General features: G+C 42.1%; 1 protein-coding gene across 1 annotated transcript in view; it reads left to right on the top strand.

Moving 5' to 3' along the window:
- Positions 1 to 9750: 9750 nt before the first annotated feature.
- KCTD15 (potassium channel tetramerization domain containing 15) overlaps positions 9751 to 16903 on the top strand; it is a 55728-nt gene continuing 48575 nt past the window's right edge. Inside the window, exons 1-2 of the mRNA XM_074582942.1 lie at positions 9751 to 9993; positions 11163 to 12759. Coding sequence (XP_074439043.1) covers positions 12715 to 12759 — 45 coding nt within the window. The 5' untranslated portion in view covers positions 9751 to 9993; positions 11163 to 12714. The remainder of the gene's footprint in view (positions 9994 to 11162; positions 12760 to 16903) is intronic.

Here is a 16903-nt window from a genome sequence, read left to right as displayed (position 1 = left end):
CCAGTTAACAAAAGATGTCACAGCTATGAGTCAGTAATTTTTATCTTCAAGGGGCTCCTGATGCAGTAGGGACTGAATTCTGCACATTTAAGGAACACCCAAAAGGAACTCAAGACTGTGGAACCATGCCTGATCTTTGTGCATATATATATATATATATATATATATATATATATATATACACACACACACACGCACACTTGCCAGCCAAGAGGAAGCCTGGGGACAGCGTTCAGCAGTGGTCTTCTGCATCCACTCACACTGCATAAACTCTGGGGAAAAAAGAGGCAGCATCTTAAGTATTTCATTTGTATGCCATGCTTTTTTAATCCTTCTCTGGCTTTAACCTCTATGTTAGGTAGTTAGCTAATCTCACCGCAACCTCTCAAGAACACAGGCTTGAATCCTACCATCTTACTCACTTTTCACTGGTTTACACTGTATTAAAAAAGCCCAGGCCTTCATGTGCAAAAGTCAAACTTCATTTAGCTATTTTTCCTCTGACAGCTGCAAACCACAAAAGGTAATGATATTCCATTTAGGCTGTTGTTCAAAGATACCAGCAAGATGTCTGCTCCTTTCATCTCACTGTACCTCACATTTTATTGTTTGAGCAAGCTTACAACATCAAGCCACCACATAGCCACTTAGTATTCTTCAGCAATAAAACCAATCCTACTGCAAGCCAATAAGAACAGGGAGAACCTTCTCTTTGCATGGCATCGTATAAACGAGAATTGTGATTTCAACCTCAGGACAGAGATGAGATGTAAACATGGTGACTGCAGAGCTACAGGAGGGGTAACTTAAACACTAGCCCTCTCCCAGGTCTAGGCCAGAAGCAGGAACAGAGCAGAAGGTGGTAGACGAGGGGAGACAGCAGAAAAGTGCTCTCCAGAGAGCTGTCACACTTAGATGACTGACAGGAATTCTGACATGGCAGAGCCCAGGCAACCATTTTGGAGAGGTCCTTTAATAAATACACTGAATTACCATTATTTCCAAATAACTGCAAGCACTGTGTATTTTCTGAAACCACGTATACAGCTAGTTCATAACTGAGCAAAGCCCAGCAAGTCCCAGAGCCCATCAGCAGTGGGTCAGTTTCTTGGGTAGATGGGGCTTAAGGGCAGGTACGATGGCACAGCTGGAGCTCTGTGAGGGGCTGCAAGAGACATTTATTTCTCCTGACACTGTAACTTACTGTGTCAGTCACAGTGTTATCTGGGTCACCGCTACAAGTTTATGCGACATCAACAGCAGTAGCAGCTCTGCTGGCAGGCTTCCCTTCAGTACCTACAACGATGGAATATTAGCATCCAGTCCTGATCACTGGAAAACTTAGATTGCAACATCTTACCCAGGCAAAACTTCAGCCCATGTTCCAGATGAGAGAGGAGAGTTATCAGTGAATAGCAGCATAATTAAATGGCATTCTGGCTGTCAGACATCCAAGCACAGGGGATTGCGCTGCAGCTGCCACTCCATCTTTGACAATAAACTTAGTGCATTTACTTGATTCTTCTCCTCTCCCTCAATTTGCCTTACAAGCCGGTTGCGAAGCAGCAGAACAGACATGCATTTTAACCTTCCCCCTCCTGCAGCCCCACACAGGTTGCGTGGGTGCCACTGCCTCCCAATCTGCAGCAGAGCCAGAGGCCCGGAGCGCCGGAGGGATGCGGTGCTCCTGTGCCGTTTCCATGGCACTGGCGAGGCCCGCGGGCTGCAGCCCTGCTGTCTGCCTCCTCCCGCCCAGCTCCCCCAGAGAGAACAAACCTGCTTTCTCAGGGCTACGTGGGTAGCGCTGCTTTTTCCTTCCACAGACCATTTGTATTGTGTTTGCCTTTTCTCCACATTTCTGCTGTCATTAATTAGGCTACCACATTATGGAACCAACAATATTTAGGGCTTACCCAATGAAGCAGGCGTGCAGCAGAAGGTGGTCCCTGTCTCTGAAAAAGCCAGGCTATAGCAGGCTGCATTGCTACCATGACACTAAAAAAAGCTCATCTCTGATTTTTTCCCAACATTTATTTTTCTTCTCCCATAGGAAAGCATAGGAATTAGGTGCACACAGAATACAAGGAAAAAAAAAAAACTCTGAAAATTAGGCTTCAGATTTTTGGATTTTGATTTCTTTTCATTTAATTAAATTAAATTTTGGAGGTTGCATCAGCCAAAAAAAAAAAAAAAAGCCAAAACACAAAAAAATCCACTGTATGACTTAAAGAAAAGTCCCAGAGCTGCTAATCAGATGATTACAAATGAGCCTGTGAAAACAAGCAACAGCCATCAAAAATTCACCTGATGACCTTCACCCTCCCTGCTTCACCCAAGGAGGAAAAAATTGTAACAAGCAAAAAACATTCTTTCAAGTACAAAATGCCCAACACTTGGGAAAGGAAATAAACAGGCATTTGCAAAAGTGACCTCCTGCCCTGCTCTCTAGGATGACATTAAAACAGGAATAAAGGCTCAGTGTCCAAATCTAGTTGTGACTAACGCAGGATTCAGAGCCAGAGAGAAGGAATTTAGTTACAAGGAAAACTGGCTGCTCTTTCATCTGAACCTTTCTTCTTTTCAAGAAGATTTTACCTTAGAAGGGGGGAAAAAAAAAGACAAAACTTTGTGTCATTACTTTTTCTTTCCTATGACAAGCTGTCACTTCTAGATATGGGACCATGTTGCTGGAGAGAATAAGTGGGGCATGATTTCTTCTTTCCTTTGATATGAACAAAGATTAAAGTAATAAAGAACTAAGAAGATGAGAGTGAAGGAAAAGCAGAATTTTTCAAATAAGTAGAGCCTATGTTATTTTAGTATGATGTTCCATGAAGCAACAGTGGCATCCAGTGGTATAGTTCCATAAGCAAGTTTCATATCCTACTTTCACTAACTTTTGGCTTCCATCAGAATTTTTTTTTTTTTGTAACAGGTTCTCAAGGAACCCTTCCTCTTCTTCCCCCAACATACACTACCAGAACAGTTACCATACACCCCCATCAGCAGTACCAGTAATGGAGACGAAGATGCACAAATGCAAGCTATCAGCTTTCTCAAAGGCTGTATACCATATCTGTGAGTCAAAAATTTAAAATTGTTACTGAGAAGCTGCAACATTGATACAAACACATTTTTAAATTCTTCTCAGTAAAACAAAGTATATTTTTCACCTGGTGTCCACAAGAGTGCAGCAAATATTACTCTGTACTGTTCCCCTCCTCAATCCCCCTCCCCATTTTGTTTCTCTCCAAGGCAATATGTTCATTTTTTTCTCATTTAGTGACATTAAGATTATTTTCACTTTATGGTATCTAAGTAGATGCTCTCGGCAAAAATGAAGGGCTTATGATTGTAAGAGTATACTACAGAAGGAAGTCCATTCAGTGAATTTATTAAGATATTTTCAGACTGAGATCCCATTTGCAGTTAAGAAAGCACCTCATGCTAGCACAAGTTCAGTACCACCACCAGTTACAATTTAGTTAGAAGGAGAACTGTCTCCTCACCAACACAGAGCTGAGAACCAAAACTTGTCAGTCCTGCTCTCAGGTCAATCAAAACTTCTGGTTTAATGTTTTGGGGCTTTTTTAGGTTAGGTCTAGAAATCTTTTAAAATAATCAGGCCTTAACTTCACTAAAAGTTGTTTCTCACTTAGATTTCCAAAACAGTTAAACTAGAGTATCTGACCCTTTTTTAATAGGGCCATGTCTATCTACACACTCCACAACCTTCAGAAAGCTATTGACTGATGTAACTAGGTTCCCTGAAGGAAAGCATAAGGCTTGTTTCTCCCTCAATCCGATAAAACATAAAACCACACATCTTGTGAAGAAAATGAAGCTTGGCCTACATCCAGTCTTTGTACCGTAACTGGGAGTTAACTGATTTTAACCGGTGTTGTTCCATGAGCATGAGAGTGCCTACACAATCTATACCAGCAAACACAGACGGAAAAGGGGGATTACTGCCACACTGATGAGGAGGAGGGTGACTGGGAAGGAAGCATTCAACACTGAACTAAACTGCACTAGAGCATACCAGCAAACTCTTTACCACAGGCCACCTTCTACTCAAACCCATTTAGATTAGCAAAAACTCTGATTTACGAAAGTTGCATTTCAGTTCTGCTAGCACAGCAGAACAGTTCACTCTTTGGAGTAAACAATGTATTTTATTCATCATGGTACTAAACCATCACAGTTCAAAAGTATCAGCCATTTGTGACACTAACAATCGGGTGACCCAAGGAACAGGTTACTCACTCATGCTGACATTAAACACTCAGTGCGGCTGACCACGAAGCCAGCCACCTCAGATGGGTCTATCCCATTTCAGTGTCACTCCACTCCAGCGGGGGCTAAATGGCTGCAATGTTAGATCTGTGGGGTTAGGTATTTACTAACTAGTTTCCCTGCTTGAACTGGTCAGTTCCCAAAAAGCATTATTTCTGACCAAGCAGGCAAAAACTATGGAGTGTGCCCCCAAAGCAACAAAAAGTCACTGCCAATAGCGATATGGAACTCTTATAATATATTGTTCTAGCAAGTGATATGCTAATATTAAAAATAGAACAAAAATGCGTAACAAACAAGACAAGCTCAAGACCTATTGCCTTTTGATGAAGTGGAAAATCACACGATGCGGGGGGGGTGGGGAGGGCGGGCAGTTATGCACAGGAGATGAGCCTGAACTACAAAGCAGAATTGTGATTGAACTTGTACTATGGTTAGGATAAAGCAATCTTTCAGTAGTAAAGTCATAACACAGAAAAATCTCAGAGTGACATGGAATGATCAATATCATACGGAATGAAACCTCAGAAGAATCAGACATTTTAAGGCAGAGCTGAAAGATTAAGATGAATTTTCTTATTTTCTTTCCCCTGTGGCTCTTGGCTGAGCTAGGAGCTTCTTGAACATCCGTAATACAAAGATTTTCCAACAAATTGCAGACTGTTTTTCCACAACATACTATAACACTTTGGAAATAAATATAATAAAGCAAGATCTCTGCAGCTCTGAGTCCACTCTGATTTCATGCAAGTTCTATTGGCTGAAGGACAGCAAGTTCTAACTCTAAAAAATTTGACACCAAGCAAAAGGTATCTCTACTTTCCCCCCTCTCTTCTACAGAGTTCTTCCCCTTTTTCTCCTCCCTCACGCACGCAATATTACGGTGTTCCTGCACTGGGCAGGAGAGCATGCTCACAGCATCCAACCAGCTGTAAGGGAAAAGAAACCAAACAGGGGCTCTAATGCTGGGCTCCTGCAATTCCATCTCCCAGACAGTATCAGACCAGTATCTCCCAGACCAGCAAGCAAGGCTTTGCAGTAGCAGACCATCCTGGTAATTCGTGTCATGTATCTGGAAGGAGTACTACAGAAGACTCGATAAGGAGCTCAAGCTTCAAAAAAAGTGTTAGAATATGTCATCTAGGTAGTTATGATGATTTTTTTCTAAAAAATTACTTGGATCTTCAAAGGCAGCTAGCCCTATACCACATTAATTTATTTGTAGTATAGATTAAGGGTTTGGGGAAGTTACAACATAAGATTTCTTTGGTATCTTAGAAAAAGATATCACTATTGATTAAGAATAGAATCGGCTTGCCACATTTGCTGGTTTGGACAACATGAACTATGAGACACAAAATAAGTCACTCATCTTGATTTCATCTCTGGCAGTGGTAGCCATGTTTTCAAACATCACATAACACATTTTCATGTCAAATAAAGCCGTTTATCATTAACGGATCTCTTGCTCTTGATACCATCTTTCCACCAGATGTCACACTTCCCCTTTATTTCTTGCCTGTTCCTTTACCTGGTCACTTCAAACACTATTAATATAACCCTATACATAGATGCATTTGTTCTTTACTGACCACTTCCCCAAACTATCCTTAACTAAATATTAGTCCTTTATTTGCTTTGCAGTAAAACCACTGCAGTTAAACACCCAAAACATGCATTACTTGTGTAGCTACGTTCCAGGCCTTACTTATAGAGTAGTGCTTACGCTGTCATAACCAGAAAAAAACATATTGCTCTATTACAGTCCAAAAAACACTTGTGTATGCATCAACAGGTTATTTAAGATGACAAAAATCCCTTTCCTGATGCCCTGTTTTTAAACAGGGTCATTTCTTAGTGGTTTTATTTTTCAAGCCTGCCAATACTTACTCCAGAGAAAAAAAAAATTCCATTCACAGCGGCCAAATGCACAAAGCAGGAACATTATTTTCAAACCCAAATGCCTAAATCCCAGCATTTAATAAATGCTTTATGATATAAGACTTGAAAAGTGAGTTATTTGAAATCAGTGATATTTTAAGCATAAGAGCAAAGTTTGGTCCAATTCTGCTGCCTTCGGAGATGACCTCTGGCTTGTTTTATTTTACTATTTTCAAACTGCTGTGTCAGGAGTATGCCATTAGCATTAGCTATCTTTAGAGTCTGCGACCACCCTTCTTCTATTCTGATAAATGCAATGCTAATATATTATTCTAGTAAATCCATGGAAAGCTGTAATTTTGAACACAGCATTACCTCAGCTTATGAGTGTGCTAGTGTGCTATCATACTGGACTGCAATGGTTTGGTTTATAAATTTCTACAATTCCTTTCCTGTCCTTTGACAATGACCTATTTTTAGACACACATCACACTGAGTGGGTATGTCACTTGATAGAATACCATCCTGAAGATTCAAGTCTGTCATAAATAAATATGTAAGACAAACTGGTACATACAAGTTGCCTCTGAGACCTGCTTTCAAGTCCATTCCAGAACACAGTGAATGAAAATCATTTCAAATGAATGTCTGCTGGTCTCTGCCATGTTTCTTCTCTAGGAATTGCACATCATAACACAGACGAGCATTTTCAAACAGACAGCTCAAAGAAGGTACAGAGGGAGGAAGACAGAAAGGAAGCCTTCCGCTAACCAGGTGACAACCCTTTCCCGCCTCTTCCCCTCCCTGCCTCTCAGAGGGGAAGGTATCTATCGGGATTCAGTTGATGCTTCTCCTAGTAATTCTGCAGAAAGGAGAAATTCCACCTAATAATAATAAAAAAGAATAGAAATCAGTATCAACAGCAAGACAACCTGCAAGAATTATTATTCTGAGGAGATGGCGGTTGCATTTTGGGGATTTTGTTTGGGTTTTTTTGTTGGTGTTTTTTTTGTTTGTTTCAGTTTTTTGTTTTGTTTTTTTTTTTTTAACTCCACCTAGCAAATATTGCCTAGCAACAACGGGAGAACCCTCCTAACGAAATGAATCATGCAGGTATTGGCTGTTTATTCCCATGAAGGGCTGTGTTTCCACCCTGTCAAATGACATCAAGGCCATGTTGCCAGAGGCACTAGGAGTTTTGACCTCTAAAAGGCAATTTTCTCACTGTCTGCTCAGAAATGTAACATTTTTCATATTGAAGGCTTTTATATCATATCTTGTAGGTTTCAGATCTATAAATAACATACTAAAAGTCTCCAACACAATAAAGCCCCAGCTATTATCTTTTGCTATTAACACTGTAAACATCAAATATCACAAAATTAGCACTTTATTAGTATAACTACCAGGCACCACAAAATCCCCACATTAAATTGCATGACCAAGTGATGAACAGCATCCAGAACTTGGTTCATACAAGTTCTGGATGTGAGAAGGAATATATCCACTAGATCACCAGATATTTGTGGAAGATCGGCTTTGGTCTTCCTTGCTTAAGTAATTCCTCCCTTGATTTCTTAATGGAGCTATTACAGGGAAGAGTTTTAAGTTACAGCATGAACATAGGTTCATAACAGCATGTGAACAGAAGAGCTAAGAATTGTTATTTGCATAGAATGTAGCAAGCGTGCTATAATTCTCACCAATAAATGGTCACGTACAGTTCTGTCCTCCCTCTCCCTCCCCCAATTAATTCTTATTGAAAGCTTCCCAGCAGCCAGTGAGCTTTGGTCCTAAAATTATTGCTTCTCCAGCTGTTCCGCAAAGGATGAAATACTCTTATATGCAGCTTGTGACAACTCAATCTATCCAATAAACATAGTTAACTACACCCCTGCACTCGCTCTTGAACCAATGCTATGTTTTCCAAGTAAGGAGATAATAAGGAGTCTTAGAACACTACAAGTGCTGTTCTGCACTGTTTAATAGCATCAGGGGTTTTTTTTGTTTGCTTGCTTTTGCCCATGTTAAAAGAGTCATCAAATCTGTAAGAGGATCAGTGTTTGCAAGCCATGCAGAGGCAAGCAGTTGTCCTTAAAACATCAGCATCTTCACAAAATTATTCTACACAGCATATAGAGACCAAGGATCTAGGTATCAAGACAAGTACTTCTGGTGCTTTCCTCAGAGTGAAATTTTTTTAAGCTGTATATAGAAGTAGATGGCCAAGAAATTCAATTCCAAAGACTACAAATCAACTTCCACAATCAGAGACGATCTTCATAAGAGGCATTTGGGAAATGAGATAGAAGCACTCTTAGTGGTTTTCTTTTAAACAATCAGTAACTGTTCTCAGAATAACAGAAAGTAATCTTGCATGATTAAGTAATCCTTTTCCTCAGAAATGATCAAGAAAGATCATGCTTTGCTTCCAAACATCAACTGCAGACTGGCAAGCTTTCCCATGTATCTGTACTTTGGAACAGATATTTTTGGCTAAGTTCTACAATAAAGAAAAAATATTTTTTTCGTATTTATAGAAGAAAAGTATAAAAACTCAAGATAAAGTACTGTTTGGAATATTTTTTGATAAAAGCAAAATATTAAAGTGCTTATTGTCCTATTTAAGGAGTTCACTGACATTTTCTTAGAACTGACTTGTAGTTTCCTATACTGTGTATTTTCTATCCTAGAAATGTAGTGTTTCTCTTCATCAAACAGAATTTCACTTACTACTCTGTTAATTTGTATAGGCCACAAAGAAACAGTAACATAATTTCAGGATTCAAACACTTGAATTAAACACCTATTTCTGGGAAGTCAAGCATCGGCAGTGTTGGCACAGTATTCCTTGAAGGAAAAAAAAAGGCACAACAGTTGAGAAAAGCTTGCCATGCTTTGCAATGCAGTGTGAAACTCTAGCGCTTAGAGATAGCTGGATGGCTAGATTTAGTCAGTCGCTATACATACTGAATTCAACTCCTATATTATTTCCTTTCAATCTAGCTTGTGGGAAGAGACCTTCTTCCTTATTAGTTTCAAAAAGAAATTAACTTGTATATTGTATATATACTTGTACACATACTTGTATATTAAAAAAAAATAAATCAGGCCGTTAAAATCAAGTTACTTGCCTGAACCTCGCTACTGCAAACAAGTCAGGCGCATCCTCACACTACAAATATGTATTTAAATGCCCTGCTGATACTGAGTTTATATAAAATATATATCCATATAGCTAAAGAAAACACATACTCGACACTTCCATATACACTTGAAATTAGCCCCCCCAAAAAATGAAACTTAGTATAAAATGAAACCAGAAGCTAATTCATATCTTCTTATCATCGTTATCTTGTGTTGGAACTAGATGATCTTTAAGGTCCCCTCCAACCTAAGCCATTCTATGATTCTATCATTTCTCGAGGGGCCTCCCGCCAACGCTTTATCCCCGCACACAGCCACCCAAATCCTTAGGCCTGTTCCACACTGCAGCCCTACAACCCCATGCAGCCGGGAGAGCAGCTCCCCGACAGCCAGGCCTGGGGCGGGGCCCAGCGCTGCCCCTCCTCCGGGGACGCGGGGAGCCACTGCCCCCGAGACCCCCAAGGCAGGTGTCCCCCTGCCCTCCTGCCGCCGCTGGAGGTTGGCAGGGCTGCAGCACCCGATGAGGAATGGCTGAAACCAGCAGAAAAAGAGCTCCACAGGAGGTTCCTCAAACTACTGCTCTAACTGCATAAACATGCTGCCTCCGTTCTGTGGCACAGCCACAACAGCAGCGTTTATTTAAGTGTAACACAGGACCTAGGCAGATTTGTAAGTAATTTTTAATTAACTGAACCCTAAAATATACCTTTGTTGCCGCAATACTCAGGAGAGCCCTGTAACACAGCTCAGGCTACCACACGACGTTAATTAGGAGCCCCACCACCTCCTACCTCTGGGAGGGCCGCGCTCTCCGGGAGCTCCCCGGACTCCTCCTGCCACTCGGGCCTGCGGGCGGCTGGGCCCGGGGCGCGGCCTGCCCTCCCGGAGCTTCACCTCACACGGGGGGGCTGCAGAGAGCCGCGGGGGGAGCCCCTCTGCAGCCCGCCGGGCCCTCCGTGCTGCTAGCCCCCCACCCCGCGGGGCTCCCCGCCCTGCCGAGCCCCGCTCCCCACAGCGCCCGGCCCCGCAGGGACCCCCCCTCACAGCGCCGGTCCCCGCTGCCCGGCTCCGGCCCCTCAGGGCCCTGGGGCGCCGCTCGCCTGCCAGCCCCCCCCCACCCCGCCGCGGGAGCAGCCGCCGGTTTCCACGGCAACGGCGGGTGGCGGGAAGGCCGTGTGGAGGGCTGAGGCGGCAGCGCGGCGGGACGCGGCAGGCCGCGGGCGGCTTCGGCGGCTTCCCCCGGCCCCCGAGCGCGGCCTCCCCGCCCGGGCTGGGCCCGCGGTTGCCCCGGGGCCAGCTCGCCCGCACAGGCCAGCGGACGCGGGGGCAGGCGGCCCTCCGGTTGCCTCCCGCCTAGTCCTGCACAAAATCCCGGCTCCTGCGATGCAAACGGGGAGCCGCAGCTTTCGCCCTGCATTATTCATGCTCTCAGCACTGGAAATTTAAAAAAAAACAAAACCCAAACCGAAATATATATATATATATATTAATTTAAAACTATTTTTTCAGATCACTTCAACATTCAAATTAATTAAGATTAATTAAAAATTAAATAAAAAATAAAAAGCTCCGAAAGTGATTTCTATCTCACATCTTTAATGCAGCAGTAACTCCAGTGGGGTTGATATTTTTAGTTTCATGTGGCATAACAAGAGGGACAGGGACTTGCTGTTCTACCATGGCAGAGCTGCCAAGCGGCAGAACAATGCAGCGGTGGGACTTCGTTTGGGAAAATGAAGGGCAAAATAGGTGTAGTGGGCCAAAGAGGGGACAAAAGAGGAACACTGTGGCCAAAACGTCCTTTAAGAGCAGCCTCTAGTCTTTCTCCTTCCCCTCAGGCAGACCAACGACTGACCAGTTCCACCAAATGGCGAGAGAGGAGGGAAGAGGGAAGGAGAGCGGCTTCCCGGCCTCTCCCATCGCTGGTGCCAGGGAAGTCACTGCAAGCCATCTCCAGCCCTGCTTTATCAGTCCCCAGATGTGTGAAAGAAGAACCTTTAATCCTCTTGGAAGAGCTGTCCTTTTCACAGTCAAAACACGTCCCCTCCCCACCACTCTGGGAATAGGAATGCAGATGCTTGTGAAAAGCGAGTAAATATCTGGCCCAGCTGGGGGAAAAGCCTGCATTTGCATTTCAGGCCTGTGACTGAAGAGGGAAACTCCAAAAAGCAGCAAATGCAGAAGCAATACAGGATCCTTGCACAGACCCAAGTGTAATTCTTACTCGCATCCCTTACCGTTTAGTGGTCTCACCGCAGCAGATGACATGACTCTTGTAAGCAACCACGTGGTGAGCGCTGGCATCCAGATGAGAAATGGGTTCCCGGTGTGTTGGGCCACGTAAAAGCGTTGCTGCTCCAAAAATTCCCAGTATCGTCTGAAATGAGATGCAAGAACGAGATGCAGAAAAGCAGCAAAAGGAAGGGACTGAACAATCACAGTGAGATAAATCAGATTATGTGGGCCTTGGATACCTTTATGGTCCTGTTGACTGAAGATCATTTCCACCTGTGCAGTTAGTTTACCCTTTAACTATTAAATCACCAGTTCCTCAGAGGAAAGGCAGTTACTAGCCAGCAGGTCCCTTGGTTAGGTCATAACTCAGGAATATCTTGTGAGGAACAGGAGGTGGTCTAGAAGACAAACTCCAAGATGAGGCTCTACAAGGAGAGTCACTTCTGATCTGTGTTACAGACAACGCAGTGCCTTCAGAAATAAGGGGTTAATGTGAAAGCGTTTGATGCTAAGACTTTTGGAATACCTTTATTCACCAAAGAATATCACAGTTGAAAATTAACCTGCACTTTTTTTCCAAGCAAATGTCTTGACAACGGAAAGCTTAATCGAGTAACGTTCACAAAAATACCAAACATGCACAATGGCCCTTTGCATGAAGCAGAATGAGTATAATGTTCAAAAAATGGACAAAAACATAACCACGTAATTGCTGCTACACACCATTTTAAGAAGGACACTATGCTGGGTCCAGTAGCATCAAATTATTTCAAATTGTATTGAATTCATCTGTTTACAGATTCCTTCTACAAGTTCTACATCTCAAAGGCTAATTGCAAACTAAACGCTGGATATAAAAACATAAATTTGAGTTCCTTTAATAACCTCTCAAACTAAAGACTGACTACAAGGTGGCAAAATTTGCGATGTTGTAATAAAACACTTGAACTAAAAGTTAAACAAAGGTTAAACTTTGGTTATTCTTTCCTCTGTGCACCATTCAATATGTGCTTCGTGATGAGAAATATGCCTCTTCTTTAAGGAGTTTATTCCAACAAGAAAAAAGGCATTCTATTCTCTTTCTGAGAAGAAATCCATGACAGAAACATAGAATACTCCAATGCTTAAGAAGTTAAGAGCGCAAATCCATGAAAAATGATGCCGCAGCACATGCGTCCTCAAAAATTCAGGCTAGAACAGGTAAGTATAATTTCTTCTACTTGGCAATGCTGTTTCTGTATCAGATGTTTGGAGATGCTTGCTTTATTAACTTCACATCCTTGCACAACATCTGAGGTGATACCATGGATATTAAAAATTTTACCAAGGCAGGATTCTGAAATTTTACTCTCACAGAATATTGGTCTCTGCTTTTTCAACCAAACACAACTGTTCAAGTAAAGAAGTCTATCCCCCCGTGTCTGCCTGAAAGGATGCCAGGCAGGGGAAATTAAAAGCTCCAAGTATCTGCATATCTGAAATCAGTGAAGCAAAGGAGAAGAGGCCATCAGGGAGACCGCTAAGGTCCCTGATTCTCAGGCCCCATGTAAATTAGAGCCCAGCTGGCAGTGGTACTCGGGAGACCATACGCTAGCCGAGGATGGCTGGAGCACAGCATGTTTCAACCATATGTCTGACATACTGCCTCCTTTCCAAGGGTCTCTGGCGTAGCGGGATTTGGACAGGCTCTCGCTCAGCTGGCCAGGTTCAGAGCTCTCCTCTCTTTGTGCTAAAACAATGGCAGGGCAGCCACAGCCCGGCTCTTCTCCGCTGGCAGGGTAGGAAGAGCAGTGCTGCTCTGCATCACCCACTTGGTAGGAGCATGTTCCCACCACGGCGTGCAGTGGAAACGCTGCAGCTGAGACCGCCTGCTCACAGGTGGGCAGGGGTAGCCATCATGGGGATAGAAGGCAGAAAACCCAGACTACAGCTCTGTTATCGCTCCCTTTTCATACAGTTAGTAGTAACGAGTTTTGTTCTGTGGTGTGTCTCAATCTGCAAGTCAGTTGCAGCCCCCCAAACTTCAATTCGCTATTCATTTCATCCAACAGATGAACATCACAACCCCAAATTAATTTTTTAGTTTCCACCTTCCAGTTGTGGGGTTTTTTTTCTATTATTTAGACACTTTGCAACATAAAAGTGTGCTTAATTCCATCTTCACATGCTGTTAAATTCAGGTGCTGTTTTAGCAGCCAAGAAGTCATTCCCTTGCCTCCCAGGAAAATTTATCTACCTACTCCGCCTGTTCTCTGGGGGTCACAACAGCTTGTACCACCTTTCATTTAGAGCGGATCTGAAACTGGAGCAGTTGAGAATATTCCCTTCCCTACCACGTTCCCTGATCTTTCTTTGACTACTGTGTCACTTTCTGGAATCACAGATGGCCACCATATCTGGAAAAATTTGCTCCGTTTTCTTTTTCTTCCATTTTCATGTCATTGTCATGGTGCTTTATTGAGCTGCTGCTCCCATAGATTCTGTCCCAGCCATGCATGATCCAGAGCCCTCAGTCTGTTATTTGCCAAAGAAAAAGCATGCTGAAACGCTGCTAAGTAAATAAGAAGCAATTCACCTATGATTCTAGATGTGTCTGTGCCCAAAGATCCTAAAAACAGTAAATGATTTGATACAAAAGGGCCATTATGGCTCTTTTCTTCGTTCTCTGTATTCTGTTAAGTGATATTTTTGCAGTTTAACATATTCCAGACCTTTGCTGGCAGAAGAAATGCATATAACCTCCCTTAGAAGTGTATTCAGTTGGGAGCTGCCTGGCTACACAGGATTTTATACATCGTTCAGCTAAGTCAGCGATCCATATGCAAAAATCAAGCTCTCAGGGACACCATGTGGATTTGTGACATTCTTCAGAGTACTTTGTGTCTCTAATAAACCAATGAATGGATTACACTCAGCCATAAAAATGTTTTTTCCTCTCCATGACATATATAATATGGATAAGTTTTATTTAATAAGTAGCTAAAAACTAATGCCATGCACATCATTTAAACAGGTTAAAAATCTTCCTCAGTATTGTAACCGCTTAAGAAGAGCAGCAAGAGCACATAACAAAACATCAGTGTATAAAGCTGAGAAACTCTGTGCTGAATGCTAACATGGGACATCTTGATTAAGTAAATTTCATTTTGGAAACTATTTTTGGCTTATAACAGTTGGAAGCAGAAGAGACAGGCAAACCTTTCCTGTACTGTATTTCCTGACAAGCTATTTCATCTTGGCATTCCAGCGTAGATTATTTCTTTGTATCACGCTGTTGTCATGAGTTAGGCGCTGGATAATGGATAGTTTTAAAAACAGTCCATCTGTATTTAGTCAATAAAGTAATGGTTTGTAAACTCACTCAGCAGCAAGCTGTTTCTTGAAAAGAATAGAAGAGCATTCAAGGGAAAAGAGTGACAAGACTTGGTGATTTCCTAATGATCAGATTTCGTTCTTTGCATGGTCACGCTTGCTGCTCCCAGGAAACCCCTTATCTGCCTACAAATGACAAACAATTATTTGACTTAATTAGCAAACCCTGGGTCAAGTTCCTGTTCCAGAATGATTGGCACTGCAACTGGCTTGAAAACTTGCTTCAACCGGGAGATGTCCTTAATTCTTCCTTTTTATTATTCCGTACATGTCAACTGACTGTAGCGAGTGTTGGGATTTCAAGGTGCTTAATATTTTCAGGTTTCTCACAAGAAGAAACCTTTCCGGCAGCTCCACGCATTTGTAACATCAGCCTTCCACACCTTCTGCTTCTCTCTCTTTCTCGGTGAGGGAAGCAGTGGTGCTAGTCACAGGATCCACGGCTGCCTGCTCTGCATTCAGATGTGTTTCTCCCCGGTGCCTTTGTGGGCTGGGAGACAGGGCTAAACGCAGCCACATCCGTGAAACCTCGCTGAGGGCAACAACGTCACGTAGGCTTTGCTGACTGAAGGTGCACCCGAGCCCAACAACTACTTTTGAAGCACCAATATCTTACTCATATCTTCCCTCCTCAAATACAAGTCCACCTAGACTACAGTGGTGTCTTAACTGGGACTGGGAAGAGTATTAATCGACATGTAGACATCAACTCCTTTGCTGTAAAGGAACAAACCCCTAATTCTCATTTATCTGCTTTAAACATTTCATGAAATGATCCATTTTCTCTCTTACCTACTGCTGTACCTTAAAATGCCCAGTAGAGCATGGTGCGTCTGAGATAGGAGGGTCAGGCAGTCTCTGGATTTCTTCCCGCACTTTTTGTAGTAGGGAATATCGGTATCATTGCCTGGGAGCCAGCCGCAGGTTAAGATACGTAACATAAGAAGTCCTGAAGTCAGGCTCAAACCTCAAGATAAGACACATAATAGAAGGAAAAGAGTCCGAAGTAAGACAGGAGGAGGCCTGCTCGCGTAAATTCATACAGGCCTTCAAGAACGATACCTAGTGGAAGTTGTTGTTATTCCAGTTCAGGTAGCACGGTGTAGAAAAGGTCAACGTTATTTTTCATTTCATGATATTTTCTTTCACACAGTCAATAAATTTCAAATCTGATAATTTCAAAATCTATTTGGAACATCTTTTTGATAGGAAATTTATATTCCTTCAAATCTGCATCTTTTCACAATCTAGTCACTTTCTGTCCTGTAAATTACACACAATTTGTTATTTTTGGAAAACACAAAAAAAATGGAGAAAAATGAGCTGGGGCTCTTTGTGGGCTTCTCTTTAAGACACTGTCTCAAGAGTGTCAATAATTTTTTTGCCTGTTTATTGAAAAAAAAGGGAAGCGAACTATGGAATAATTAGATAAAAAAACAGATTACAGAAAGATTCTGTCCAATTCCATTTTTAAGCACCTGCATAGAATACAAAGATCTGCGGGTAAGAAAAAAAATCCAAAGTATTTATTTTGAAGTATTTATTATCTTAATAAATACATGCTGGGCATTTGGCCAAGAACTTTTAAAACACCGATGATAAGTTATAACTTATCACTTTTAATTATGATATCGTGCAACCGAGCTCAGGAATCTTCTGTTATAAATTTTGTATTGCTTTATAGGGAGGATAATAGAGTTGTTGAGAAAATAAGTTATGTTCAATTCTAACAGTATTTCTTCTTCTTTGTTCCCTACATACTATTTAATATTTTTCCTTTGTACGCTTCTTAATAGTTGAGCTTTAAGTGGAACTCTGAAAAACAACATTAGGATTCAAAATACAGTGGAAGATTTTATTTTCAGGGTCACAAGTAGCATAGTGAGATTTCTCTCTTAAACAATGACACTTAGTATCTCTGTAGTTCTATGAATACTTTTGAAGTGTCATATTAAAACCAATCTCTTGGCCT

This window comes from Larus michahellis, chromosome 4 (genome assembly GCF_964199755.1).
Source record: "Larus michahellis chromosome 4, bLarMic1.1, whole genome shotgun sequence".
NCBI lineage: Eukaryota > Metazoa > Chordata > Aves > Charadriiformes > Laridae > Larus > Larus michahellis.
The sequence above is the reverse complement of the archived record's forward strand: the minus strand, read 5'-3'. Positions and strand labels throughout refer to the sequence as shown.